Consider the following 27,954-nt stretch of genomic DNA (forward strand, 5'->3'; position numbering starts at 1 on the left):
CAGGCTGCTTCCCAACTCTATCGACACCTCCTGCATCCGTCTCAAGAGCTCGTTTGTGTTGCTGAAAATGGGCATCCCGGTGTGCCCGTAAGGCGGCAGCGGCGCTCTGGCATCTCTGTTTCGGCATTTTAGGTAAAAAAATCCTCTGCAGGAACTCTGCTCTGGAGCGATCCTCTCAGCGCGTCCAGTCAGTCGCCATCTTGGATCACAGGTCCAAGGGTGGATTTTATATAAAGCACACAGCGTATGGATTTGTTTGGTGTGAACAGAGTTAATTTTTGGAATTTTACAAGTCAGGCATGAGTGCTGATAGGACCCATCTTTAACCCCTATTGTATGGTCAAGTAAACCTCATTCTGGACCACGGTTACACCTAGTTACAAGATTCAGACAATATGTATTGAGTGATTTCTAGGAAAACTTGCTAATAAATCTGCTTAAACAAACCACAGTTCATTCCGTTCCATTATTTGCGAGATAAGCATGCTTTCCCTCCATTTCAGAATCTTTCCTGCCTCAAAATAAAAAGGAATAATAGTTACTTTCTGCATCGTGCTTTTAAATCAGTGACTGAAATGTAATGTTCAGTCTTCAGTCATGTGGTGGAATGCAGTACAGATGGTAAGGTCATCTGCAGAACAGCTGCTGAGAAGTCCCATCTCGTTTTAAAATTTGGTTTCATTTTTAGCACACTCATTTTCAGTGGATGGATTAGATGGCTGACCTGTGTGACACCACCACATCAGTGCTTACTGCTCCAATAGCTTCTCTGAATGTTTTTTTTTTTTTTTCATAAGTCTTCACTCAGCAGTGGAGAGATTGATGTAGGGAGCCTTCTAGCTGTTATGCTTCATTACATACCAGTGGATAGGTTTGTGGGTCACTCTGATATATAAAAGCTCAAAATCCAGTAGCTACATACCTTCAGTGTTTAACCGCACTTTTCGAAAAATAGATTACTTATCGCCACAAACACCATAAAAGCTTTCACCCTTTCTCTGCCAACCTAACTAGATTGTCAACATTTAATTCAGAAAGCTTAGAGCAATCATTCATTATCTTCTACTAATATAGTACTGTATATGCGTGTGCAATGATTTTGGTTTTCAATGTGGTCTTGTGTGTGACAAGAAACTTTCTTCCCCTTCCCCAACAAGCTAAGAGACAATTATTTGCAGAGGGCATATTTGTGATGACTGAATTTTGCACTTCTCACACAAGTTTGTGCTACTTTGAAGAAACATTTGGGGAGACATGGCAGTGGATGACTGTAGTAATATAACCTTGTAACCAAGCATTAAACAACCCAGTGTTTCCAAAACTGTCCTCAGGGCTCCCCAGCCAGTCAGCTTTTCAGGATAACCACAATGAATATTCATGATGGAGATTTGCAGTGGAGGCAGTGCATGGAGCTCTCTTTCATGAATATTCATTATGGATATCCTGAAAATCGAAGCAGCTGGGGAACCTCCCCAACAGGTTTGGGAACCACTGAGCTAACCCATGCTGTGGACTGTGAAGTATAAGCAGAGTAGTATGAAAACATATACCCCCGTTATATATATTTCTGCAGTCTGGTTCACTTGAAGCGATAAACCTTAAGGGCACAAGTCAGGAGGTCACTAAATCAGCTTTCTACATAGGGTTTTGTTTAATTGATTGCCTAAGAACTGTAACTTGCATTACCTTGGCATCAGCATGATGTGACAGGCTTAGGCGCACCAGCTATGAGAAAGCAAATGAACGAGTGCGCTTGTGCCTCCAGCTAGTTTAGGCTTATGAGCTTTTGCTTAAAAAATTTGGCATAAGTATTTCTAGGGGGAAAGGGTCAAAATAGATATATTGAAAATAAAATTTAATGCAAAAATGACAGCTCCCAAGATAGTCGATAAACACGACCAGTTTTTATGGCTTGTGTTTTCCAGGACAGGATAATTTATTTCTTCCTTATCTATTTCTCCAGGAATATTTATTTGTATAATATGCACACTTTTGTTTCATAGGTTTAAAAATGTGTGGCAGAGCATACAGAGGGGTTCATGTCATCAGACAGTGATGGAGTTGCACAGTTTGGATCGTACTATGACTTACTGTAGTGAAAACAGAGTCCCAACCGATATTCAGCCCATGGTGGTAAGCAGCATCTGAGTTGCTCACAACCATGGGCTAAACTGACCCCACATATTCAATGCTGGGATTTGCACAGCTCCTGGCACTGAATGTCTGAGTATCAGAGGTCACCTGGAAGCTAACCAGGCACTGGACAATATTCAGACAGGTGCAGGTCTGACAGGGGGGTGGGGATACACACACAGGACAGCTACCCTGGGCCTCACAGCTCCAGGGGCCCCCGTGGGTCGTGATATCCTTCCCTTTTTCCCACCATATTCCAAAGCCCCCCTTCACCTTTTAAAATGCAAAGGGGACACTGGCATAGTCTGCCACCTCTAATGAAAATTCCTGTTTCTGGTTGGCTGGACACAGTTTAGGAACAGCGCCAAGGAAGCCACAAGCAATGGTAGAAAATTACTACCACGCTGGTGAACCCTTTGCATTTTAAAAGGTGAGGTGGACTTTGGAATAGGGTGGGGGAGAAGGAAAGGACATTCATGCCCTCGGGGGGGGGGAGCCTTGGAGTAGCTGATTTTTAAATGAAGGGAGGGATTTTGAATGGGAGGGCATGTGGTGGATCCAAGGGGGAAGGAAAGGAGGGAGGGAAGGAGGAGAAAGGGAGAGATGCTGGATGGGAGGACATTTGGTGGGTGGGAAAATTGGGGATGAGGTAAGGAGGAGAGAAGTTGGGAGTCCCCCTCCTTAATTTCTGCTCTGGGTCCCAGTATGTCTAACACTAGCCTTTTTTACTGTCCTAATGTTATATGGTTACTTAGCTGTTTAGCGAATTGAAAATCACCGCTAACTGACTAAATAGGTGTCCCTCCCACACTCTAACCACTGACCCACCCCTAATCTAACTGGTTAGGTGATAGCAGTTAGCGGCAAAATTCTGCAGCTCTAACTAGTTAAGTGTCGTTGAATATCAGGTGCTAGGTTGCTCAGTGGGGTTTCCCCTGGCAGGAGCCATTTGAATATTGGGCAGAATTGAGTCTAGTGGAGATGGGATATGTAAAGTATTGAAATCTTAAACCATAAGAGCTTATAGAGTATGGGCCTAGTATTAAAGACCACGGGAAGCAGCCCACCTAAGTCCCACGGTTGGCAGTGAGCCTGAATTGTTAGTTCTGGTCCAGGTGATTCATCACTCTTTAACTTAGTATGTCTTCCAGGTTTACAGAGATTTCTTTCAGTTCCTCCCCATTGTCAGTCTTGAAAACCATTTCCTGTTCAGGTAGAATTAATTTAGTCTCTCCACTATGATCTTATCCTCCCTAAGTGTGTCTTTTGCTCCTTGATGATCCAGCAATCCCATGGATTCCCTGAGAGGCTTTGTGCTTTTGATATAACTGAAAAAGTTGTTACTATAAGTTTTTGCTTCTTGGCAAGTTCCTTTTCACATTCTTTTTTAGCCTTCTTTATCAATGCTTTGCATCTAACTTGCCAATGCCTATATTAAGAACATAAGAACTGCCATCTCCGGATCAGACCTTCGGTCCATCAAGTCCGGCGATCCGCACACGCGGAGGCCCTGCCAGGTGTACACCTGGCGTAATTTATAGTCCACCATATCTTTATATGCCTCTCTTAAGGAGATATGCATCTAGTTTGCTCTTGAAGCCTAGGACGGTCGATTCCGCAATAATCTCCTCTGGGAGGGCATTCCAGGTGTCAACCACTCTCTGAGTGAAGCAGAACTTCCTGACATTAGTCCTGAACCTGTCCCCCCTTAGCTTCATTACATGTCCTCTAGTCCGTGTCAAATTGGACAGTGTAAATAATCTTCTCTGCTCTATTTTGTCGATTCCTTTCAGTATTTTGAAGGTCTCGATCATATCCCCACGCATTCTCCTTTTCTCAAGGGAGAACAATCCTAGTGTTATAAGTCTATCCTCATATTCCAGTCTCTCCATACCCTTCACCAGTTTTGTTGCTCGTCTCTGCACCCTCTCCAGCAGTTTTATATCCTTCTTTAGGTAGGGAGACCAATGTTGGACGCAGTATTCCAAGTGTGGTCTGACCATTGCCCTATAAAGCGGCATTATAACTTTCTCCGATCTACTCGAGATTCCTTTCTTTATCATGCCCAACATTTTATTTGCCTTCTTTGCCGCTGCCGCGCATTGTGCCGACGGCTTCAGGGTCCTATCTATCAGTACACCCAGGTCCCTTTCTTGTTCACTCTTCCCCAGAGTTGCACCTGACATTGTATACTCGTATTCCTTATTTTTATTGCCTAAATGCATTACCTTGCATTTCTCCACATTGAACTTCATCTGCCATTTCTCCGCCCATGTTTCTAACCGACACAAGTCGCTCTGGAGTTTCTCTCTATCCTCCTGCGATCTGATTGCCCGGCATAGTTTTGTATCGTCTGCAAACTTGATGATCTCACTGGATGTTCCTTCCTCCAGGTCATTGATATAAATATTAAAAAGGATCGGCCCAAGTACCGAGCCCTGGGGTACACCACTAGTCACTTTCTCCCAGTCGGAGAACTTCCCATTTATGCCCACTCTCTGCTTTCGGTTTTCCAGCCATTTGCCTATCCATCTTTGAATATCTCCCTCTATGCCATGGCTTTGTAGTTTCCTGAGAAGTCTTTCGTGTGGAACTTTGTCGAACGCTTTCTGGAAGTCCAAGTATATTATGTCCACAGGCTTCCCACTATCAATTTGCTCGTTTACGGTCTCAAAAAATTGGAGTAAATTCGTCAAACATGATTTCCCTTTCCTGAATCCATGTTGACTGGGTTTCATCAAGTCGTGTGCGTCCAAGTGCCGGACTATGCTATCCTTGATCAGTGCTTCGACCATCTTGCCGGGGACCGACGTAAGACTCACAGGCCTATAGTTGCTCGGTTCCCCTCTCGATCCTTTTTTGAAAATTGGCGTGACGTTCGCTATCCTCCAGTCGTCCGGTATCTGTCCAGTTCTGATTGTCAGGTTTGCAAGTTTGTGCAATAACTCTCCGATTTCAACCTTCAATTCCTTTAAGACTCTCGGGTGAATTCCATCCGGTCCAGGGGATTTGTCACTTTTAAGTTTGTCGATCTGATAGTATATCTGGTCTAAGTCCACTTCAACTGTGGTGAGGCTGTTCTCTATTTCTCCTGGAAACACTTTCTCCGCTTCAGGTATTGTTGAGGTGTCTTCCTTCGTAAAGACAGACGCAAAGAAGGAATTTAGTTTGTCTGCGATTTGTTTATCTTCCTTGATGTACCCTTTTCTTCCCTGGTCGTCCAGGGGTCCCACTGCCTCTTTTGCAGGTTTTTTCCCTTTCACGTATCTAAAGAAGGGCTTGAAGTTTTTGGCCTCCTGGGCTATTTTTTCCTCATAATCCTGTTTGGCATCCCTCACCGCCTTGTGATTCTTATTTCTTCATTCGGATCCTTTTTCCATTCTTTGAAGGATCTTCTTATGGCTCTAATAGCCTATTTCACTTCACTTTTTAACCATGCAGGCTCTCATTTGCTCTTCTTTCCACCTTTATTAATATGTGGAATGCATCTGGTCTGGGCTTCCATGATGGTATTTCTAAATAATGTCCTTGCCTGATTTAAAGTCTTAACCTTTGCCTTTGATCCTTATAGCTAGTTTTTAATCAATTTCGCCGTTTTATCATAGTCATTTTGAAAATTAAATGCTGCTACAGTAGATTTCTTTAGCGATGTCACACCGGATATCAGCTGAAACTTGATCATGTTATAATCACTGTTTCCCAGTGGATCCAACACTGTTATCTCTCATACTATGCCCCTGCATTTCAGTAAGGACTAAATCTAAAATAGCTCTCTTGTCAGTTCCTGGACCAATTGCTCCAAGAAGCAGTCATTTATTACATCTAGTAATTTTACCTCCCTAGCACTCTCTGATGTTATATTTATCTAGTCAATATTGGGGTTATACATTGCAACCAGGATGTGGCAGAACTTTGACAGATAAGCGATGAAGTCTTGTTATGGCCATTGGAATGAGATTTATTTCCCTTCCAGAGTACACATTTATGGGGGTTTTTTTTTGTGCTGTCAAGAGGTTATGCACAACAGATTTTCATGCACATGTGAGACTGATGTTCATGCACATATGAGACTGTAATGATGTGGAGGGTTTTTTTTTTTTGGCCCATGAAAGAATGTGAGCCCATGTTTGGTCTAGCTTGAGAACTCTTTTAAACTGAGGCTTTTTTCTCCACTGATGAAAGTGTACAGAGTATGAGTTTGGGGGTGCTCTAAGTATCGGATATATGAATTTTTGTGTTTGAGTAGTAATTGAAATCACCCATTGTTATACTGTTGCCCAATGTGCCAGCTTCCCTAATATCTATAAACATTTCTTCATGTGTCTGTTCATTCTGTCCCAGGGAACGTTAGTAAAGTCCTGCCTGTATATATTTCTAACACTTTGGGTAGGTAAATATATATATATTTTTTACTGAAGCTTCTAGCCCCTTCTCCCCGGCCTATTATCAAAACTTTCAATACTTCTTTTTGCAGCCCTCTATATCTGGCCAAGCATGTTTAAATTCCATTACAGACTTGACCTTCATCACCTCTGATGGTTACTCCAAGCTTTGTCATTTTCCTCTTTTTCGTGTAAGTCCTATACATGACCAAATACCCAAGCTCCCTCTCATGTCATATTCCCTGTACCTGGATTTCATCATAACAGTGCAGTAGTCCACATATTTCTCAAGTTCCAGCCAAGAGGGTGTTAAATTTCAATCAAAATGTATCGGTGACGGCCCAGCATGTTTCTGTGTACAGCCTGTATCAGGAACTATTAGCTTTTTTTTAAATTTAAAATTAAAATTTAACTGCTGTACAGACTGGGCCACAACACTCCAGTGGTACTACTTTTAAAACTGATGTCTCTCAGATCGCCAATAGAAAAGTCAAAAATGGTCCTGAAAATGACAGCCAAACTCCAAAGCATCAATGATCTGTAGATATTTGGATAGAATTTTTATTATTTGTTACTAATATACCCCTTCCTTTACAAAGCCTCACTAACGTTTTTAGCACCAGCTGCGGAGAGAACAGCTCCAATGCTCATAGAATTCCTATGCGTATCTGAGATGTTATTGCCATAGCCGGCATTAAAAACACTAGGGTGGCTTTGTTAAGGAGGGGGATAATCTGGAATAAAATGTAATTAACCTATGTATCTAGCTAGTACTATGTGTAATATTGGTTGTTGCTACTGGATTTGCCTCTCCTTGTTAAATTTCAGCCTTAATCTATTGTTCCTGTAGAATTTTCCCTATGTCCAACATTTTGTGTCTTGTAACTATAATGTACCTGAGGGTGCAGTATTGAAACACACCATTCTAATTGGACAGCAGATTGCATCTTATTTTGTTATGGTCTGGATGGTTAGGCCTTAGGAGTTCAAAATGTTAAGGTCACCCACCTTCCTCTGTTGAAGAGATTTGTAAGGCTGCAAAGTGGTTTCCAGGTCACACAGTCACATTTGGTGATGATCAAGACATGGATTCCTTGTGGGATTGAGGGTTTGAACTGGCCATTTTCCATGGCTGAAATTCATCTCTCCCGTGGCCCATTTTTAAATTTCAGGTTTTGGGTTCCCTGAATGGAAAAATAAAAACTTATTTTAGCCTGCAAATCCTTTGCTACCAAACTGATTTAGTAGGACATCAGGCTGCCCAGTGATACAAATTGATTTCTGGATTTTTGATTAAAAAGCCTAAAAATAGTCTTAGAGACATCTGGAGCATTGAGATAAAACAGTATATTTCTGTGTCTCGTTGGCCACGAATTTGCACTTGGAGATTGAAATGCACAGCGTCAGCATCTATGAGACAAACATGGTTATTTTTGTTACATAGGATTTTCTGGACCCCAGTTCGATTAAATAAAATATATAGTTCTAAGTCTAATAGATGCTGGCATTGTCATATTGATATAGGGACTTTCTGCTATATTTTTGTCCGTTTATATTTATATTTTGGAAGTCAATTTGGGGACAAATAAATCTAGTTTTGGGTTCAAACGTTCCACTATCATATGAGGCTATAATATGTGGAACGATTTTACATGTGAAACCCACTCTAGATAAATATGAGTCATCTATTTATGATCCTAACAGGAATAGCTATTCAATTTAAGTAATTGGAAAAATCATGATAGAATAAGTTATACTTTTTGGTGGGTGAATGTGTGCACTACGTACAGATATGAAAGAATTAACGCAGAGTGTAAGGGATTTAATGAGGTATTTAATAAAGTTTAGAGCCCATTGACTAAATTTGTAAAAATATAATAATGTATATTTATCATATCTTTCCTTTGGTTCATTTATCTTTACACATCCAGGGGGGTGGGGGATTGGAAGGAGGGGAGTAAATATTGATAGCGACATTTGGGTAACTTTATTCTTCATTTGTATTATATATTAGGTTATATTGTACTGTTATTATATGCAAGAAACTGAAATTATTGAATGATATCTATGTTACCTGTACAGATATTAGAGTAATGTATGTAATGTTCTTTCATTTGCATGACACTGTTTTTGATTAAAAATCAATAAAAAATTAAAAAAAAAAAGAAAAATATTACAGAATGGAAAAGGGATTTCTCAACCCCAAAATATTTTATTCCTAGTGGTGGTGTTTTTCACGTTTGTCGCATAGAAACCTTAGGGCTCCTTTTACTAAGCTGCGGTAGCGTTTTCAGCGTGCGCTGCAGATTAGTGCACGCTGTCCCCCCCACGCTACATGGAAAAACTAACTCCAGCTCAATGGAGGCGTTAGCGTCTAGCGCGTACGCTAAAACCGCTAGCGCAGCTTAGTAAAAAAGGAGCACTTAGTGAGGTTGTCCCATGTGTATGGCTCTGGTAAACTTCTCTTCTTCAGCGAAAGCAAAGTTGATTGCTTGTAACGGGTATTCGCTGAAGACAGCAGTTCACCCACTGTTTGAACTTTGTTTCAAGCCTCCAATAATTCAACTGTACTATATGTCGAGGTTGGATTATTGTAATTCGGTCTATCTAAGTCTAACCAAGAAAAGTCTTCAAAGACTTCAACAGATCCAGAATACTGCAGCTTTTGTTAAAACTTCACTGGCTCCCAGTAATCTCTAGGGTTTACTTTAAATGTGCCTTCCTAACATTTAAGATCTTGCATGGCACTCTTCCCCCTTTAATTCCTCTATCCTGGAACTCTGTGAGACCTGATATTACTAGATCTATCCAAAAGCTTAAATGATCTTTTCCCTTGTTAAAAGGCGTTATCTATATCGGAAAATTAGGGAAATCCCTCTACTTTAAAATTACTGAGCGTTGACATAACTTTCCTGTCTAGCTGCGGAATTTGGGCTCTTTCCAATTATTTCGAAAACTTCTGAAAATGTGGCTATTTTCAAAAACGTAAATTCCGCTTCTTTCTATATAACCACTAATTCTTATTAGATTTTCCTTTCTTAAACTCTTGTAAACCGTGTTGAGCTCTATCCTTATAGAGAAGATGCGGTATATAAGCTTAAGGTTTAGTTTAGATTATATGGGAGCAGTAAGCCTACAACAACATGAAAATTATCACACAAGAGAAGTGAAATGCTATTACTCAGAAAGCTCTGGAACAGCCAGCACAGCCGCTTTACTCTTTTGGCTTAAGATTGAATTCAGGATTGCCCACAAAACTTTTATTGTTAACCTTTTAAGTGTGCAAGGATGTGATCCACGATATATGATTGGATGTGTAGCTCCATATATTTCCCTTCAAAAGCTGCGTTCAGCTACACATCATGACTTGCCGATACCATCTAGAAGGGAAATTAGACTGCAAACTCTGAGAGCTGGGGCTTTTTCATGTTTAGGACTTGAAGCAGCAGAGAAACTTGGGTTGCTTTTAAGAAACTGAAAACACCACTTGTTCTGTATTTTTTTTTTTTTGTTGTTCAAATATCTTTATTGTTTTTTAAAGACAAAAAACACAAACAATAACCAACATCTCATAGCTGCAAAAAGGACAACAGGTCCCACTGAAACGGTACATCACAGTTCGATAACAACAAATTAAGGAAGTAAAAACACTCAGGAGGAGAGATACCATAACAAAGATATATGGGAAGGAGCATGTTAAACAGCTCATTGAAACAAAGGAAACAAGCATAAGAACATAAGAATTGCCGCTGCTAGGTCAGACCAGTGGTCCATCGTGCCCAGCAGTCTGCTCACGTGGCGGCCCTCTGGTCAAAGACCAGCGCCCTGAGACTAGTCCTACCTGCACACGTTCCGGTTCAGCAGGAACTTGTCTAACTTTGTCTTGAATCCCTGGAGGGTGTTTTCCCCTATGACAGACTCCAGAAGAGCGTTCCAGTTTTCTACCACTTTCTGGGTGAAGAAGAACTTCCTTATATTATTATGGAATCTATTCCCTTTCAATTTTAGAGAGTGCCTTCTCGTTCTCCCTACCTTGGAGAGGGTGAACAACCTGTCCTTATCTACTAAGTCTATTCTCTTCAGTACCTTGAATGTTTCGATCATGTCCCTTCTCAATCTTCTCTGTTCAAGGGAGAAGAGGCCCAGTTTCTCTAATCTTTCGCTGTATGGCAACTCCTCCAACCCCTTAACCATCTTAGTCGCTCTTCTCTAGACCCTTTCGAGTAGTACCGTGTCCTTCTTTATGTATGGCAAGCAGTGCTGGACGCAGTACTCCAGGTGAGGGTGCACCATGGCATGGTACAGTGGCATGATAACCTTCTCTGATCTGTTCATGATCCCCTTTTTTATCATTCCTAGCATTTTGTTCGCCGTTTTTGCTGCCGCTGCCGCACATTGCATGGACGGCTTCATCGACTTGTCGATCAGAACTCCCAAGTCTCTTTCCTGGGAGGTCTTTCCAAGTACCGCCCCGGACATCCTGTATTCATGCATGAGATTTTTGCAACCCACTACACACAGAAATCATAATGCCTGACTGCTAGAGGACAAACGGGGAGTACAGTATAACATCAGGTGGTACAGTATAAATGAAAGGGATGCCAAATCTGTTTATACCTGTTCTGTATTATGAAATATATGAGTTGAGTGGGCGATTGGAGTGGAGTTGTTTCGCTATACGATCAACGCGGTAGGCATTGGTAAGGAAAGATTGATATCTGTATAATATTTGTTGTTATGCCTTCCTTTTAATTGTTATATGATTTTATTATGTATGTTGTGCTCCACTTTGTGAAAGGCGGATTATAAATAAATCAAATAAACGTGTATAATTGAACTGTTGCCTTCATAATAACATTTACCACTTCTAGTATATTAAATAGTGAATATGTGGGGTGAGGACTTGATTGAGTGTTAAAAGTATTTACAATGCAGTTAATGTGTTTTTATTGCTGATGTTATTATACAGTTTTTACTGACAGGAACCTTTTATAAGCTATTTGTTTCAGTTTGAGTGCGTTCAAATCTTCAAAATTTACTTCCATTTCTAACTGAAAGGTCAGCGGTTTATTCGTTGTTCTTTCTTTAATTAATAACAATTGTATGCTTATAGACCCACAACATACAGTATTTCAGTATATGCCTTGGTTAGGACATAAAATATGGATTTGTGGAGCACCATTTTACATAGAACTTAGAGATCAGAATTGAGATGTTCAGGTCAAGACATGATCAATTCTTAGTGGTATTATAGAAAAAGCTCAGCCATTACTGAGCCTAATCTGAAATACCTGCATGTGTATTTGCTAGAGTGTGTAGTGGGAACAGTCATCCATGTTGAAACAACAAATGGCACCCAAAACCACCAAAGGAAAAAGAAAACCCTTATGTAGCAAAACCCTGAAAAACACACAAAAGTAACGGTGGGTCAAGGACTTGTGACTTCTGAAGCAGATGGTTATATGTCGAAACACGACCCCATGGCTCTTTTTATCTATCGGAGTTTTGCTGATAAAAGTGTTTTATATTCTTGTGTGTAGGAAAGTTCTTGGTCCACCCCTAATTTTTTGTGTGTGTGAGTTGGGTTAAAAAAAAAAGAATAGTATTTTTCTGGGCCATGTGGAGCTGTCGGCATTTCCATCTGTAGCTGCACCAGTTAATAAACCTACATGTATAAGTGCTGCCAGTTAAGGGAGGGGGGGGGGAGTTAGTAACTTGGTGTAATATGCTAGCCTCATGTGGCAGGCTAGCCTGTACACTCAGGAAAGGTTGTGACCAAACACCAGTTTATAAGAACAAAACACTTTTTATTCTTTGAGTTTGCCTCACACTTTACAAACAGTTAGCTTGGCTTACCTCAGCCAAGCAGTTACATGCATCAGTCATTTTCCCACAGCTCTAACCTCAGCTGATGTCAGGAGTTCCTTCTCTCACCCAGAGACCTCTCCAAATGAATCTTAAACTGAAAAAAAATATACAGTACTCATGTCTGCTGGGTCCCGCCCCCATGACTCAGCAGCTCCTACACTTCTTCTCCGGTAGCTCAGCCCTAAGCTGAGTTGCAGTTTCTGCACTACTGGGCTAGGACCGTTTGCTGCCCAGTGATATAATGATATCATTACTGAGGGAGAATCCCTGACTCTTTTACACGGGCTAAGGGTTATTTTGCTGTTAACCCAGGTTATTAGTAACTAGGGGCTCCTTTCACTAAACCGTGAAAGAGCTTTTTACTGCGGGCCGGCAAGGTAAATGCTCTGGTGCTCATTCAATTCCTATGAGCGTCAGAGCATTTATCTCGCCGGCCCGCAATAAGAAGCTCTTCCACAGTTTAGTAAAACCCAGTGTTGCATAAAATAGGGCCTGCCTAGCACAAGTTGTGAAAAATTAACCCACTTTAACAATAGCACACATTGATCTCTGCTAACCCCCTCCCAAATACAGAGGCTGAAGTTTTAAACTGATTTCATTTTGAAGGTGGAAATAAGCAATGGGGGATGAAGGAGAATAACTTCCTGAATCCTCAGGTAATGTCCTGGCCAAAACGAGCATTTAAAAAAAAAAAAAAAAAATCCCCAAAACATATGTGTGTCTTTGAGCTGGTGTGACACCCTGCGTGGAAATTTGTCCCCAGATACATGCATTCCCTTTGTAAAATGGAGAATACATGCATAGATTTAGTTTCAAGTCATGCCTAAACCACACTGCCCTGAAACCTCTGCATGGGCTGGATCCTCATATGCAAATAGTGGCTTTCTGAAAGTGATATACATTTATAATGCTGCTATTTACACATGGATTTGTTTCTAAAATAATGACCTTAATGTTTCCTATCAATGTAAATAAGATTCCTAAATTAACATACAGTATAAATCTGACTTTTCCTATGTAAATAAACGCAGAATTGGATTTTAAAATATAGGCCCCCCCCCCCTTTTACGAAGCCGCATTAGGCTTTTTTATCACCTGCCATGGCGGTATTAGCTCATAGGATTCCTATGAGCGTCGGAGCTCATACCGCCACGGTCGGCAATAAAAATGCCTAACATGGCTCCGTAAAAGGGGGGGCTGCTTAGGGACTATTTTCCCTGGGATTTAGAATGTTGATTTCTTATAGGCAGAGGTGAGGAAGAGGCAAGGTATGAGTATGGGATAGAGGACTCTCTGTTTGGCAAAGGTGCAGGCACAGCATGACTGGAAGCTGAACTAGTATCTCTTTCCGTAGGTCCAACATACGACCAGACAATGCAAATTCCAATTTTCACGAATTCAAAATGCATACCTTTACACGTGTAACATCCTGCAAAGTTTGTCAAATGCTATTGAGGTAAGTGGTGCTTGCTACCTACTGTCTATGCTGCGCTGCACACTTATTAGTTATGCACAAAGCTAAGCTGCGTTAGGCGCTAAGGCGCACCTAATGACGGAAAAATTGGCCTAACGCTCGACTTGCTAAAGCATCACACATTAGTTGTGGGATGTGCTCACAGTAACTGTGTGGTAAATATTTTTGGAGAGCTTTTTTACGGGGCATGTGAGGGGCAGAAATGGTCATTCCATGTCAGTGGGATGTTCATGCGCTAACCAGTTAGTCCATCTATATTACCATGTGGTAACTGGATATTGCGGGAGCTCTTGCCACCTACAATATAGGTAACAGTAAGCGCTCCTGCAGTATTTTATATGTTGCAACATTTTTGTTGCTGATCCAACAATACAGTGGAACCTTGGTTTATGAGCATAATTCGTTCCAGAAGCATGCACGTAAACCAAATTACTCGTATATCAAAGCAAGTTTCCCCATAGGAAGTAAGGGAATCTCGCTTGATTGGTTCCACCCACCCCCCCGGCCACCGGTGCTGCTCCACCCCACCCTACCCCACCCCCAAAAGACCCCCTCACTCCCGAGGCAACTGGTACGCTTCCACATCACCCCCTGCCTGCAAACGCCGCCCCACCGTGAACCGACATCGCCCCCCCCCCCTCGTGAACGCCCGCCATCCCCGGCGCAAACTGGCATCCTCCACATGCCCAAACTGGAGGCTTACCTTCATCTGGCACTGGCACGCAGCACCAACCCACAGGAGGTGCCGGTGCCCGAAGATCTTTGCTCTTGCCAGACTGGGCCTTCTGGCTCTCATTCTCTCCGAGAATCTCGGAGAGAGGCGGGAGCCAGAAGGCCTTGAGCATGCGCAAATGCTCAAGACCCAGTCCGGCAAGAGGCAGGATCTTCGCGCACCGGCACCTCCTGTGGGTTGGTGCTGCGTGCCGGTGCCAGATGGGGGTAAGCCTTCAGTTTGGGCGGGTGGGGGATGCCGGTTTGTGCGAGGGGGGGGCATTCGCGAGGATGGGCGATGCCAGTTCGTGGGGACTCACAAATCGAGTTAACACTCGGTTTGCGAGTCATGATTTGCGAAAATGTTTTCCTCATCTTGCAAAATACTCGCAAACCGCGTTACTTGCAAAGCGAGGTTTGACTGTATAACAATTAAGAAAATACAATATTTCAACTCTGATCATCCAGTTTTGTTATTTGTAGTAGCATTCTCCCTTCCCCCATCTATTCCCCTCTTTACACTAAATTCTGTTTCATTGATGACTCAAGAATCCTATAGAACAATATAAAACAATGATAAAGCTGTAACATGTGTCATCCATATATAATATTCCAACAGTGGCCCACTCCTTTCTCCCTCAGTATAAATCCATGTTCAATATTAGTGGCTATATAAAGCAGCACAACGATTAAATAAAAATACAAAAAGATTATTTGTCTTCATCATTTTCCAATATATTTCCCTGCCCTCCCATCCTTATTCCCTCCATTGAAAATAGGATCCATCAATCTCTATGACAAACAAAATCAAAAGAAGACTGATGTAGCAACAATCGACCAATAGCGATTATCTTCTCAGATTCATATAAGATCTTGCAGTACTCAATGGTCAGTGATGGGGCTGAACTCTTATACACCCCTCACCCTAAGGAAAAAAAAGGATTAAATGGTCAAAGCAAGTTGAGCACCAAACTGTGGGCTGTCGAATACAAAGACTGTATATATGGTCCACAAATTTTGAGAAAATGCTTCAGAGCTCCAGCAGTATTTTTAAACATTGTCATGACTTAATGACAACATGATAAAAATGGCTTTAGCGCACAGGAAAGACCCATGTAGAGGTGCGCTAAGGCCGGTATTAGCTACATCTTTATTTAAAGGACATAAGAACATAAGCCGTGCCTCTGCTGGGTCAGACCTGAGGTCTATCATGCCCAGCAGTCCGCTCACGTGGCGGCCCATCAGGTCCAGGACCTGTATACTAGCCTTCTATCTATACCCTTTTATCCCCTTTTCCTTAGACCAGATATACTATCAGATCGACAAACTTAAAAGTGACAAATCCCCTGGACCGGATGGAATTCACCCGAGAGTCTTAAAGGAATTGAAGGTTGAAATCGGAGAGTTATTGCAAAAACTTGCAAACCTGACAATCAGAACTGGACAGATACCGGACGACTGGAGGATAGCGAACGTCACGCCAATTTTCAAAAAAGGATCGAGAGGGGAACCGGGCAACTATAGGCCTGTGAGTCTTACGTCGGTCCCCGGCAAGATGGTTGAAGCACTGATCAAGGATAGCATAGTCCGGCACTTGGACGCACACGACTTGATGAAACCCAGTCAACATGGATTCAGGAAAGGGAAATCGTGTTTGACGAATTTACTCCAATTTTTTGAGACCGTGAACGAGCAAATTGATAGTGGGAAGCCTGTGGACATAATATACTTGGACTTCCAGAAAGCGTTCGACAAAGTTCCACACGAAAGACTTCTCAGGAAACTACAAAGCCATGGCATAGAGGGAGATATACAAAGATGGATAGGCAAATGGCTGGAAAACCGAAAGCAGAGAGTGGGCATAAATGGGAAGTTCTCCGACTGGGAGAAAGTGACTAGTGGTGTACCCCAGGGTTCGGTACTTGGGCCGATCCTTTTTAATATTTATATCAATGACCTGGAGGAAGGAACATCCAGTGAGATCATCAAGTTTGCAGACGATACAAAACTATGCCAGGCGATCAGATCGCAGGAGGATAGAGAGAAACTCCAGAGCGACTTGTGTCGGTTAGAAACATGGGCGGAGAAATGGCAGATGAAGTTCAATGTGGAGAAATGCAAGGTAATGCATTTAGGCAATAAGAATAAGGAATACGAGTATACAATGTCAGGTGCAACTCTGGGGAAGAGTGAACAAGAAAAGGACCTGGGTGTACTGATTGTACCTGAAGCCGTCGGCACAATGCGCGGCAGCGGCAAAGAAGGCAAATAGAATGTTGGGCATGATAAAGAAAGGAATCTCGAGTAGATCGGAGAAAGTTATAATGCCGCTTTATAGGGCAATGGTCAGACCACACTTGGAATACTGCGTCCAACATTGGTCTCCCTACCTAAAGAAGGATATAAAACTGCTGGAGAGGGTGCAGAGACGAGCAACAAAACTGGTGAAGGGTATGGAGAGACTGGAATATGAGGATAGACTTATAACACTAGGATTGTTCTCCCTTGAGAAAAGGAGACTGCGTGGGGATATGATCGAGACCTTCAAAATACTGAAAGGAATCGACAAAATAGAGCAGAGAAGATTATTTACACTGTCCAATTTGACACGGACTAGAGGACATGTAATGAAGCTAAGGGGGGGCAAGTTCAGGACTAATATCAGGAAGTTCTGCTTCACTCAGAGAGTGGTTGACACCTGGAATGCCCTCCCAGAGGAGATTATTGCGGAATCGACCGTCCTAGGCTTCAAGAGCAAACTAGATGCATATCTCCTTAAGAGAGGCATATAAAGATATGGTGGACTATAAATTACGCCAGGTGTACACCTGGCAGGGCCTCCGCGTGTGCGGATCGCCGGACTTGATGGACCGAAGGTCTGATCCGGAGATGGCAGTTCTTATGTTCTTATGTTCAGAAAATTGTCCAATCCCTTCTTGAACTCCAATACCGTACCCTGTCTTATCACTCCCTCTGGAAGTGCGTTCCAGGTGTCCACCACCCGTTGGGTGAAGAAGAACTTCCTCGCATTGGTTCTGAATCTGTCCCCTTTTAATTATTCTGAATGCCCTCTCGTTCTTGTAGTTTTCAAAAGTTTGATGAATCTGTCCCTCTTCACTTTCTCTATGCCCTTCATGATCTTGTAAGTCTCTATCATGTCCCCTCTAAGTCTCCACTTCTCCAGGGAAAAGAGCCCCAGTTTCTCCAGTCTTTCAGCGTATGAAAGATTTTCCATACCTTTTATCAAACGTGTCGCTCTCTTCTTAACCCTCTCGAGTATCGCCATATCCTTCTTTAGGTATGGCGACCAATATTGGACGCAGTACTCCAGATGCGGGCGCACCATCGCCCGATACAACGGCAGGATAACTTCTTTCGTTCTGCTTGTAATACTCTTCTTGATTATTCCTAGCATTCTATTTGCTTTCTTAGCGGCCGCTGTGCATTATGCCGATGGCTTCATTGTCATGTCCACTATTACCCCCAAGTCCCTTTCTTAGGTACTCTCACTCAATAAGAGTCCTCCCATTGTGTAGCTTTCAGGTTTCTTTTTCCTACGTGTAAGACTTTGCATTTCTCTACATTGAACTTCATATCTTGGTTTGTATAGATATGCAGGAGTGGCACACATACTATTTTAATTATTTTTGTAAGCTTGTTCTTGGTGCTTTTACTGGGATAAAATAAATTGCTTCTATCAAACCCACTAAAGTGAATGAAACATGTTAAGAGGCAGAATAATTTCTCTTTTGGATATTCTCCATGGAAAAGCACATAATTGGCATTTGATTTTAAAATACCTTATAGTGCTACCAAGGGAAACAAAAACATTGCAGCTGGTGAAAAATTGGTATTATTTAAGCAGACATTTAATATACACTGTCTAGCCATCTTTATTCCATTGTGACCCTGGGCTTAATTGTTTATTTAATGACCTCAGTTGTTCTAACACAGAAGGTTTTTTTATTACCTGCCGTGGACTGATTCCCTTAAACATGTTTCCCAGCAGACTGCATGTCTAAAAGTGCACTCTTACCTGATTCCCATTATATTTTATGGAAAACAATTCCTCTTTAGTTGACATGTATGACTTTAGGATTTTACTAGTTTCAAAGGCAGTCTGCCTAGCCTTTTGTTTCATGTGTAAGGCACTTGTCATGTATAAGTGATGAATAAAGCTACATTTTCTTTGCCTACAGCTAATCGGTCGCTCTATGAGGTCTGCAAATAGCAAAGATTCTTTTAACACTTAGCTGACTCAAAGCACTGAGTAGATACAGTGAGTAAATTTGACTAGCCATGTTGTTGTAATGTATACACTAGTGCTGCCTGTTTCAGAGAAAAATATTTTGATTCGATTCACCCTGTTGAATCGATATTTCGGTTTGATTCGATTCATTGTTAATGACACAGCTTTTTAAGTTTAAACATTTTATTTAACCAAGGCAATATCATATCAAAAATTCCCAGCTTCCATCCCCAGCCCCCCAGACTCACCAGCCCCCCTGCCGATTCCCAGCTTCCATCTCCAGGCCCCCTGCCGATTCTGAGCTTCCATCCCCAGCCCCCCTGCAGATTTCAGCTTCCATCCCCAGCCCCCAAGACTCACCAGCCCCCTGCCGATTATCAGCCCCCCTCCCGATTCTGAGCCCCCCTTGCCGATTCTCAACCCACCCCCCCGCCGATTCTGAGCACCCCTTGCCGATTCTGAGCACCCCCTGCCGATTCTCAGCCCTCCCTGCCGGTTCAGTTACTTACTCGACTGGATGTGGAATCGTGGGGAAGAGAGGAGAAATGCGGAGACAGCCAAAAAATACCCTTTGCTTCCTACTGGTCCGCTGCACGAGGTCTGCTCGCTCTCTCTCGACGCTCCCACGTCCTTTCGTTTCTTCTGATGTAACTTCCAGTTTTGCAAAACCGGAAGTTACATTAGATGGAAACGAGTCCGGCGGCCGGCAGTGAAAAAAGAATGAACTTTAATCGGGATGAATCGGTAAGTCTGTTTTTTTACAAAAACGAACTGATTCGAATCGATTCACCTGATTCGAATCGGTGAACCAATTCGAATCGTGAATCGGGCAGCACTAGTATACATTCATTAAGGGCTCCTTTTACTAAGCTGCGTTAGGGCTTTAGCACATGGAATAGCGCATGCTATATTGCACGCGCTAGACCTTAATGCCAGCATTGGGCTGGGGTTAGTTTTTCCACGTAGCGCGTGGCAATTTCCTGCGTGCGCTAAAAACGCTAGCGCACCTTAGTAAAAGGAGCCCTAAGTGTGCACTTTAAAACGTATCAAAATTAGGGCTCTATTTCCATTAAACTTTTTAATCGCACAATTAAAGGTATCTTATTTATTTATTTCTCACTGCAACTCCTTACGTAACCTTTAATTGCCAAATAAGTGCAAAATAAGTACCTGTATATAATATGAAAACCACTTTGATTGTAACCACAGAAAAGGTGGTATATCAAATCCCAACCCCTTTCCCCTCCCTAAAGGACTGATACATTCCCTCTCTTGCATCTCTCCCATTTTTTTCCTTCCCTCTCTATTCTCTTCACTCAGATTCATTATATCTCTTTAATGGGGTCCTTTATTTATTTAATTGGTTTTCTATCCCGCTTTCCCCAAACAGCTCAGAACGAGTTACAGGTAAACATACATAATAATTATCTCTCTTTCTGTATCTCTCCTACTGTCTCTTCTTCTGTCCCATTGTCCAGTACCTCATCCTACCTCTCCTCTACCCCCAGTGCAACAACCTAAAATAAGCTCTTCTTGTGGCTCCTGGAGCTTTACTACCAGTGGTCCCTCCCAAGTCTGCTTGCGGGTCTGCAATTCATTCCCCTCCCCCTACCCAGGGTTTAGCATCTGCTCCCCTCGCAAACCCCCACCCACCACCATTCTACCTTTAAAGGTGGTCTTCTGTTGGTCTATGACATTGGTAGTGTTGGACATATGCTGCCAGCAGCCTGCTCTGAAACTATCCCTTTTGCTTATCCTGCCTTCCCAAATATTCCTTCCTGTTTCTGCATGGGAGGCACAGGTCAGAGGGAAAGCTTTAGACCAGGCTGCCATTGCCAAGGACCAACAGAAGACCATTTTTAAGATAGACTGGTGCCCTTGGGGGAGGGGGAGGAATAATGTTGAATCACAGATTGGGAGAAAGATTGTGTTCAGGTCAGGGGATGGAAGTTGATGAGAGCAGAAGAGATGTTTGGAGGAAACAGTAGACTCTGTGATTTTTTTTTTTTTTAATCAAAAAATATATAAATGGTGGGAGTACAAAAAAAATCGACAGGATTTCCACTTTTATATACCAAACACGGTTCAGAAATCCTTTCCCCAAAATCACAAATACTATATATAACCTTACCACATATAAAATAATAATGATAATAGTGCTCAGTGAATTAACACCACCTACACTGGTAACGGTGTCTCATGATAGTGTTATATTAAACATCATCACACCTAGAGAATGATACGGGGACAAATTTGTCCCCATCCCCGCAAAAACTCAATTTCCCTGTCCCATCCCCATGAGTTTTGTCGCCGTCCCTGCCCCATTTCTGTAAGCTCTGCCTTAACCGCACAAGCCTTGAACACTTATGATTTTAAAGTGTTTGAGGCTTGTGCAGATGAGGACAGAGCTTGCAGGAATGGGGCAGGGCCCGGAAAAGAACTTACGAGAATGGGTCGAGAAAATGAGTTCTCACAGGGACGGGGAAAAATTTCTCCCCTGTGTCAGTCTCTAATCGCAGCCTCCCTACCGCCTGGAATTATGATGTGATGATTTTTCTCAAGGCGGCCTGGCGGGGGCTTAGATGCTATGAGTTCTCTCAGCCATTGCAGGGTAATCCCAATGTGCAGATAATCCAATGTTCAAAAATAATGTTCTAAAAACATATTGTTCATAATGTAGAAGCAAAATTCCCAATGAAATCCTTTGCATTTTTCTTAATAGCTGATCCTTCCTCTACATAAATCGTGTTTCACCTCAGCTTTGTCAGGAAGAAGACTTTAAATCTAAAAAAGTGAGCAATATAAGTACATAAGTACATAAGTAGTCGCCTCCGCCGGGGCAGACCAGAGGTCCATCCAGCCCAGCGGTCCGCTCACGCGGCGGCCCATCAGGCATATTGCCTGAGCAGCGGTCCCTGACTAATTTTATACCTACCTCTACACTTATCTCTAAACCTTCCACTGCTCTTATCTGTACCCCTCAATCCCTTTGTCCTCCAGGAACCTATCCAGGTCTTCCTTGAAACCCTGTACTGTGCTATTTCTTATCACGGCCTCCGGAAGGGTGTTCCATGTGTCCACCACCCTCTGTGTGAAAAAGAATTTCCTTGCGTTTGTTCTAAACCTGTCCCCCTTCAATTTCATCGAGTGATATTCCACAATGAATCATTGTTAGCATCAAAAAGAGATATCATTTCTTTTTCAACAGTGTTTTGGACTCCTTAATGAATGTGATAAAGAACCCAGGCTCATACCTTGTATTGCTAGCAAAATAGTTTTCCACACTTGTATGGTATTGACAGCTCATTTCACACACATTATAATGGATGATCGAATCCCCCATGTCAAAGTGGAATTATCCATTCGATTTCTTTAAGTCCCAGAGGTCTAACTTTGCCACACAAAAATCAAATGCTGTTATGATAAGTGAGAAATTGTGAAATATTCCCACTCCACATCTCCACATGGGTGATTCTGGCCAAGGACACCAGCCTTTATGGATGGGGAGTGCATTGTGAAGGGCATCCAGTTCACGGATGTTAGTCCCTTTTCCAGAGGAAGTGGTCAATCATTCTGCATTGGAGACATTCAGAAGTGCACTACAGTGCAGAGCGGTGCGAGTTTTGTCAGTCAATACAACGGCGGTAGCCTATGTCAATCAGCAAGGGGCACCAAGAATGCCTCTCTTTGCCTGGAAACTCAAATGTTGTTTCAGTGGGTGGAAACTCACCTTGGAGTGCTCTTGGTGGCACATGTAGCAAGAGTGGACAATGTACAAGTGGGTTTTCTCATCTGGAAGACTCATGAGTCATTCAACTGCATTGTGAGCCAGTGGGGACGGCCGCAATTCGATTTGATGGCATTGGCTATCAACAAGAAGGTGGCTCAATTCTACAGTTGAAGATGTGAGCCCAGAAGCGAAGGCTTGGATGCCATGGCGCAGCCTTGGCCAATGGCAGCAGTCCTATCTGTGTTTCCTCCATGGCCTATGATAGGCAGGGTCCTAAGGAGAATAATGTTGCACCTAGGGCTAGTAGTTCTAATTGCACCAGACTGAAACATCCATGGTATGCAGATCTCATATGTCTACAGAAGGACCGAGACCTCAGACTTCTGAGTCTTCCAAGGTTGCTCTTGCAGGGCCCAATCGCACTGGAGGATCAAGACCACTTTGGTCTTATGGCATGGCTGTGGAGCGCACAGCCTTAATACACAAAGACTACTCAGACATGATGATTGTCACTGATATAAGATCCAAGAAATAGTCAACTTTAGCTGCCTATGCGAAGACCTGGAAGTGTTTCCAGGTCTGGTGCATACAGAGTAGTTCGGACCCAGTCACGGTCCCAATCTCCATAGTGTTAGCATTCCTGCTAGAAGGGCTAGAAAAAGGCTTGTTGGTCAGCTCCCTTGAAAGTTAGGTAATGTGGCATCCGAAGGGAGACTGTAGGAGCTGTGCCTAGTCCTGAGCACATGGTAGAACAGTCCTGAGCACATGGCAGAGCAGTGAGCGGAGCAGAGAGTGTGCTAGCAGGAAGAAGCGGAGAGAGGAGCAGAGAAGGCGGTGCTAGTAGGGGAAGAGGCGAGAGCTAACTCTGCCCACCCCCGACATCACCAGTCAAACTCCCCCCATAAAAGGGGACGAGCCAACGGCGCGCAGCAGTTCGGCGAGTGGCGAAGGCAAGCGGCAAAGGCGCTCGCCTTAGCGAGAGCGCCTTTGCGAAGGACATCAAGGAAGGGCTATCAACTTTAGCTGGTCTCTTAACTTCTACAACTAGCTAATTAACCAATTGACTTCAGTCTTTCTTCAACTTTCTTCCAAGTCTTTCAACTTTCAACTTTCTACCTAACCAACAAGCAACTAAACCTTTCACACTTAACAGGCGGACCACACCAATCACTCTATTGACCTGGATGTGGTGGCAATATCTGATACCTGGCTCACGGATTCCCACGGGTGGGACATGGTCATACCGGGTTACAACTTGCTTCGCCGGGACAGGGAGGGCAAAATGGGAGGAGGTGTAGCATTATATACTAAAGATGACATTAAGGTCACCAAAATCACAGATGTCCACTACACTGGGGAATCCCTTTGGGTAAATTTGGCCAGAGGGAAGGACAAATGCCTGTATCTTGGCGTAATATACAGACCCCCCAAGACAACAGGATGACCTAGATATGGAATTAATCAGAGATATAGAGAATATCACCTTGCGTGGGGACACAGTATTGTTAGGTGACTTCAACATGCCTGATGTGGATTGGGACACGCTTTCCTCTGCTTCCGGCAGCAGCAGGAAGCTATTAAACTCTTTAAAGGGAGCAAGACTCAGGCAACTGGTGTTGGAACCAACAAGGGATCAGGCAATACTGGACCTGATACTTACCAATGGAGAAAGTGTCACAGAGGTCTCGGTGGGCGACACATTGGCCTCCAGTGACCACAACATGGTATGGTTCAATCTCAGGAAAGGTTTCACTAAATCAAACGCCAATTGGATACGATCCTGAACGAGGAGAATCTACGGGATCCCCATCAACATGGATTTACTATTTCTATGTTTCTATGTTTCATTGGCAGAGTTGAGAGTGGTGTCTCCTGAAGAAATTTGGAGAGCAGCTACATGGTCCTTCCTTCATATTTTCACAAAGTTTTACAGGGTAGACGTAGTAGCCAGACTGGATTCCATATTTGGATCATCTGTACATTCAACAGGCTCATGAGTCCCGTCTTAAATTCCTGGGACTGCTTTGATATGTCCTGAAGGTCCAGGAATGATGTACCTGTTGCACTGGAAGGGAGATTAGGTACTTACCTTAATAATCTTCTTTCTAGTAGACCAGTTTCTCTCAAACTTTCTTAAGCCGGGGCACACTAAAGGTAGTGGCCATGGCTTGAGACACCCAGAAGTATGCGGACGTCGCTGTGATGACATCACGCATATGCATGACATCATCATGTTGACATCCATGCATGTGCAGAGGTCCTGCAGATGGGCCCTGAGAAGCCAGTAGCGGGTGCCAGCAGGGAAGAGGGCCGGAGAGAAGGGGAGGCACTGGCGCTAGCTGATTGCATACAGCAGTGTTTCTCAACTACTTCAAACTAAGTACCCGCTAAGTCTAACAAATATAAACTGAGTACCCTAACCACAGGCCTCCCTAGGCCCACCCAAGCTCTGCTCCAGATCCCATCCCCTTTACTAATTGTAATGCAATTTTTTCCATTCATTTTTCTTTTTTTTTTTTTTTATTCTTTATTTATCATTTTAAAAATTTTAACAAAATCAAAACATTTTGTACAGAAAGATTGTCAGATCGAACACAAAATAATAAGTAAATCATTAACATAATAAGAACAAAATTCAAATCGGACAATCTCAAGTCCTCAATAATTATGTGATCCAAGATATATATAAGAGTGAACTTTTAAGGAAATCAATTATAAATTCTATATAATAAAGAACAGTATCATGTGTCTGACTTGAGGAATTATTCTATTACCAAGTCCAACAATTACTTAGTTGTTATTGTGGTAGTTGTTGTTATACCCTCTTTTTCCAGACGTTTCAGTGTCAGAAAAGCTGTAAGTTGAGATGGCTCAAAAAACACATACTTATTATCTCGATATCTTACTATACATTTACATGGGAAACGTAAAAAGAAAATACCACCCAGCTGTGTAACTCCTGCTTTCAACAAAAGAAACTGACGTCTACGATTCTGAGTTTCTCTACTAACATCTGGAAACATTTGAATTTTCAAACCCAGAAACTCCTTACTCTTGTTCCTAAAAAACAATTTCAAAATCCAATCTTTATCCGGCAACAAAGCCACAGATAGTAAAAGAGTTGCTGGTTTAACCAAATCTTTATCTGATGTTTCCAAAATTGCTGTCAAATTTTGTTGAAGGTCTTGTATGTCTTGTATTTCCTGTCTCTTATCCTCCAAATGTTGGCCCCTTACGTTCATAGGCAAATAATATACTCGAGTGAGAGGAGGCAATGATTCCTCAGGAATATTAAATATCTCCATAAAGTACCTTTTTATCATCTCTCTTGGGTTTACAGATAGGATTTTAGGAAAATTCAACAGTCGTAGGTTATTAGTCCGATAGTTATTTTCCATAATTTCCAATTTTTTTCTAATACTTTGATTATCTTTTATTATTGTAGATTGAACTTGTTTAATCATTTTCACTTCATTTTCAATACCTCCCAATTTTTCTTTGACATTAGAAATTTCCTGTTTATTTTCCTCTATTGTCTGTTTTTGAATTTTTCATATACACAGCAAATATAAATTCTCAAAACTGACACATTTCAATCACTATATTGAAAATAAAATCATTTTACCTACCGGCGATCCTCTGCAGGCTGCTGTAATTAGCTTTAGAGGTGAGACCGGGAAGCCAGGGGGGAAACCGGAGAACGCTAGAGAGAAGGGGGAAATATGCAGGTCTTCGGCGAATTGGGCAACGCTGGTGTTGTACTGCATAGGGAAGTCAGCTGACAGGCTCCTCTCTTCCTCCTCAGTGTGCCGCGGCACACTTGGAATCTCAGGAGGCACACTAGTGTGCCTCGGCCACAGTTTGAGATACACTGTAGTAGACAGGCACATCATTCCTGAAGTCTCCATGATCAATCTGTGCTACTCCAGATAGTCAATCAAATTATAACGTCATATAACAAAGAAAGAAGTGCAGGTTCCCTCTGGTTATACCATAAAGCTGCATGGTTCTGGGACTTCGAACTTCCAATCACATACAAATTCAGACTGCTTTACATACCAATCAGATCCCCAAAGCATAGTTCAATCGAGTTCTTCTGTCCAAAGATACCAAAATCTGCAGCAAACTGGTGGTGCCCTTTGGGAATGAATTCCTAAGAGAATTCCTTTGGGGTTTGAAACTTATAGTCCTGTATATTGACCACTAGAATGGTAATTCTGCCTTTCATCTTTCCATGCAAATTTACTATGCGATGACCTCTATGATAGCTCTAGAACATGTTGGAACAAGGGATGAAGATTAAAAAGTGGAGGAAATAAATTATAGTTGCGCAGACCCTGTGTTCGTATGTCTTAACATTTTATCAAAAACTGTGGGCTCCTTTTACGGGTTCATAGACAAAATCACGTGAGACAACGGCACGCCGACAACTGAGCGCAGACAACTGAGCGCAAGGTTGACGGCGCACCGAAGAAAAGCACTATTTTAAAGGGCTCTGACGGGGGTGTTGGTGGTGAACCCCCCTATTTTACTTAACAGACATCGCGCTGGCGTGGGGGGTTTGGGGGGTTGTATCCCCCCTCATTATACTTGAAACCGAACTTTTTGCCTGTTTTTTAGGGAAAAAGTTCAGTTTTAAGTATAATGTGGGGGGTTACAACCCCCCAAACCCCCCACAACGCCAGCGCAAAGTCTGTTAAGTAAAATGGGGGGGTTCCCCCCACCCCCCGTCGGAGCCCTTTAAAATAGTGCTTTTCTTCGGCGCGCCGTCAACCTTGCGCTCAGTTGTCTGCGCTCAGTTGTCGGCACGCCGTTGTCTCGCGCGATTTAGTCCCGTCACCCTTTTACGAAGGTGCGCTAGCGGTTTTAGCACGTGCGCTAGACGCTAACGCCTCCATAGAGCTGGCGTTAGTATTTTCCGTGTAGCGCAGGGTTTGCGCACGCTAAAAACGCTAGCGCACCTTCATACAAGGAGCCCTGTGTCCATGTATTCAGCGTGTTGACTTAATGCATAACTCTTAATTCTGTTTTGCAGAGGAACTTTTTATCAAGGGTATTTATGTTCTAAGTGTGGAACAGGAGCACACAAGGAATGTTTAGGAAGATCAGGCAATTGTGGCAGAGTTAATTCAGGAGGTAAGTCATTTTTATTGTAACTTTAGTACCGGTTTAATTAGGCCATAAACTGTAGTAGATATAATTAAGGCTTAATTTAACCTTAATGTATGTTTATGTACCATATACATAATTTGAAGACTACCATTTATTAGCACAATTAGTATTGCATTTAATATTCATAGTGACTTTCATTTGACTAAATTAAAAGAAAAATAGATAAGGGAAATAGCCACTAGGGGATTTTTCTTAGGCTTCTTACGTGTCCGCTTTTACTGATTTGTAATGCACA

The 27,954-nt window shown here is 42.6% G+C and overlaps 1 protein-coding gene and 1 long non-coding RNA gene across 4 annotated transcripts in view; one reads left to right on the forward strand and one right to left on the reverse strand.

The window, feature by feature from the left end:
* Nucleotides 1–27,954, forward strand: part of VAV3 (vav guanine nucleotide exchange factor 3) — a 571,528-nt gene that overhangs the window by 300,646 nt on the left and 242,928 nt on the right. For both annotated transcript variants that reach the window (XM_033916404.1, XM_033916405.1), the window contains exons 16-17: nt 13,738–13,839; nt 27,583–27,683. In XM_033916404.1, coding sequence (XP_033772295.1) covers nt 13,738–13,839; nt 27,583–27,683 — 203 coding nt within the window. The remainder of the gene's footprint in view (nt 1–13,737; nt 13,840–27,582; nt 27,684–27,954) is intronic.
* Nucleotides 1–27,954, reverse strand: part of LOC117346585 — a 146,813-nt gene that overhangs the window by 3,703 nt on the left and 115,156 nt on the right. The window contains exons 1-2 of one of the 2 annotated variants that reach the window (XR_004536639.1): nt 12,372–12,470; nt 7,524–7,699 (exon numbers count right to left, since the gene is read on the reverse strand). This is a non-coding gene — a long non-coding RNA (uncharacterized LOC117346585). Of the gene's footprint in view, nt 1–7,523; nt 7,700–12,371; nt 12,471–27,954 lie in introns of those variants that run through there. The other variant, XR_004536640.1, reaches the window with a different exon arrangement.

Source organism: Geotrypetes seraphini, chromosome 12 (assembly GCF_902459505.1).
Source record: "Geotrypetes seraphini chromosome 12, aGeoSer1.1, whole genome shotgun sequence".
In the NCBI taxonomy this organism is placed as follows: Eukaryota; Metazoa; Chordata; class Amphibia; order Gymnophiona; family Dermophiidae; genus Geotrypetes; species Geotrypetes seraphini.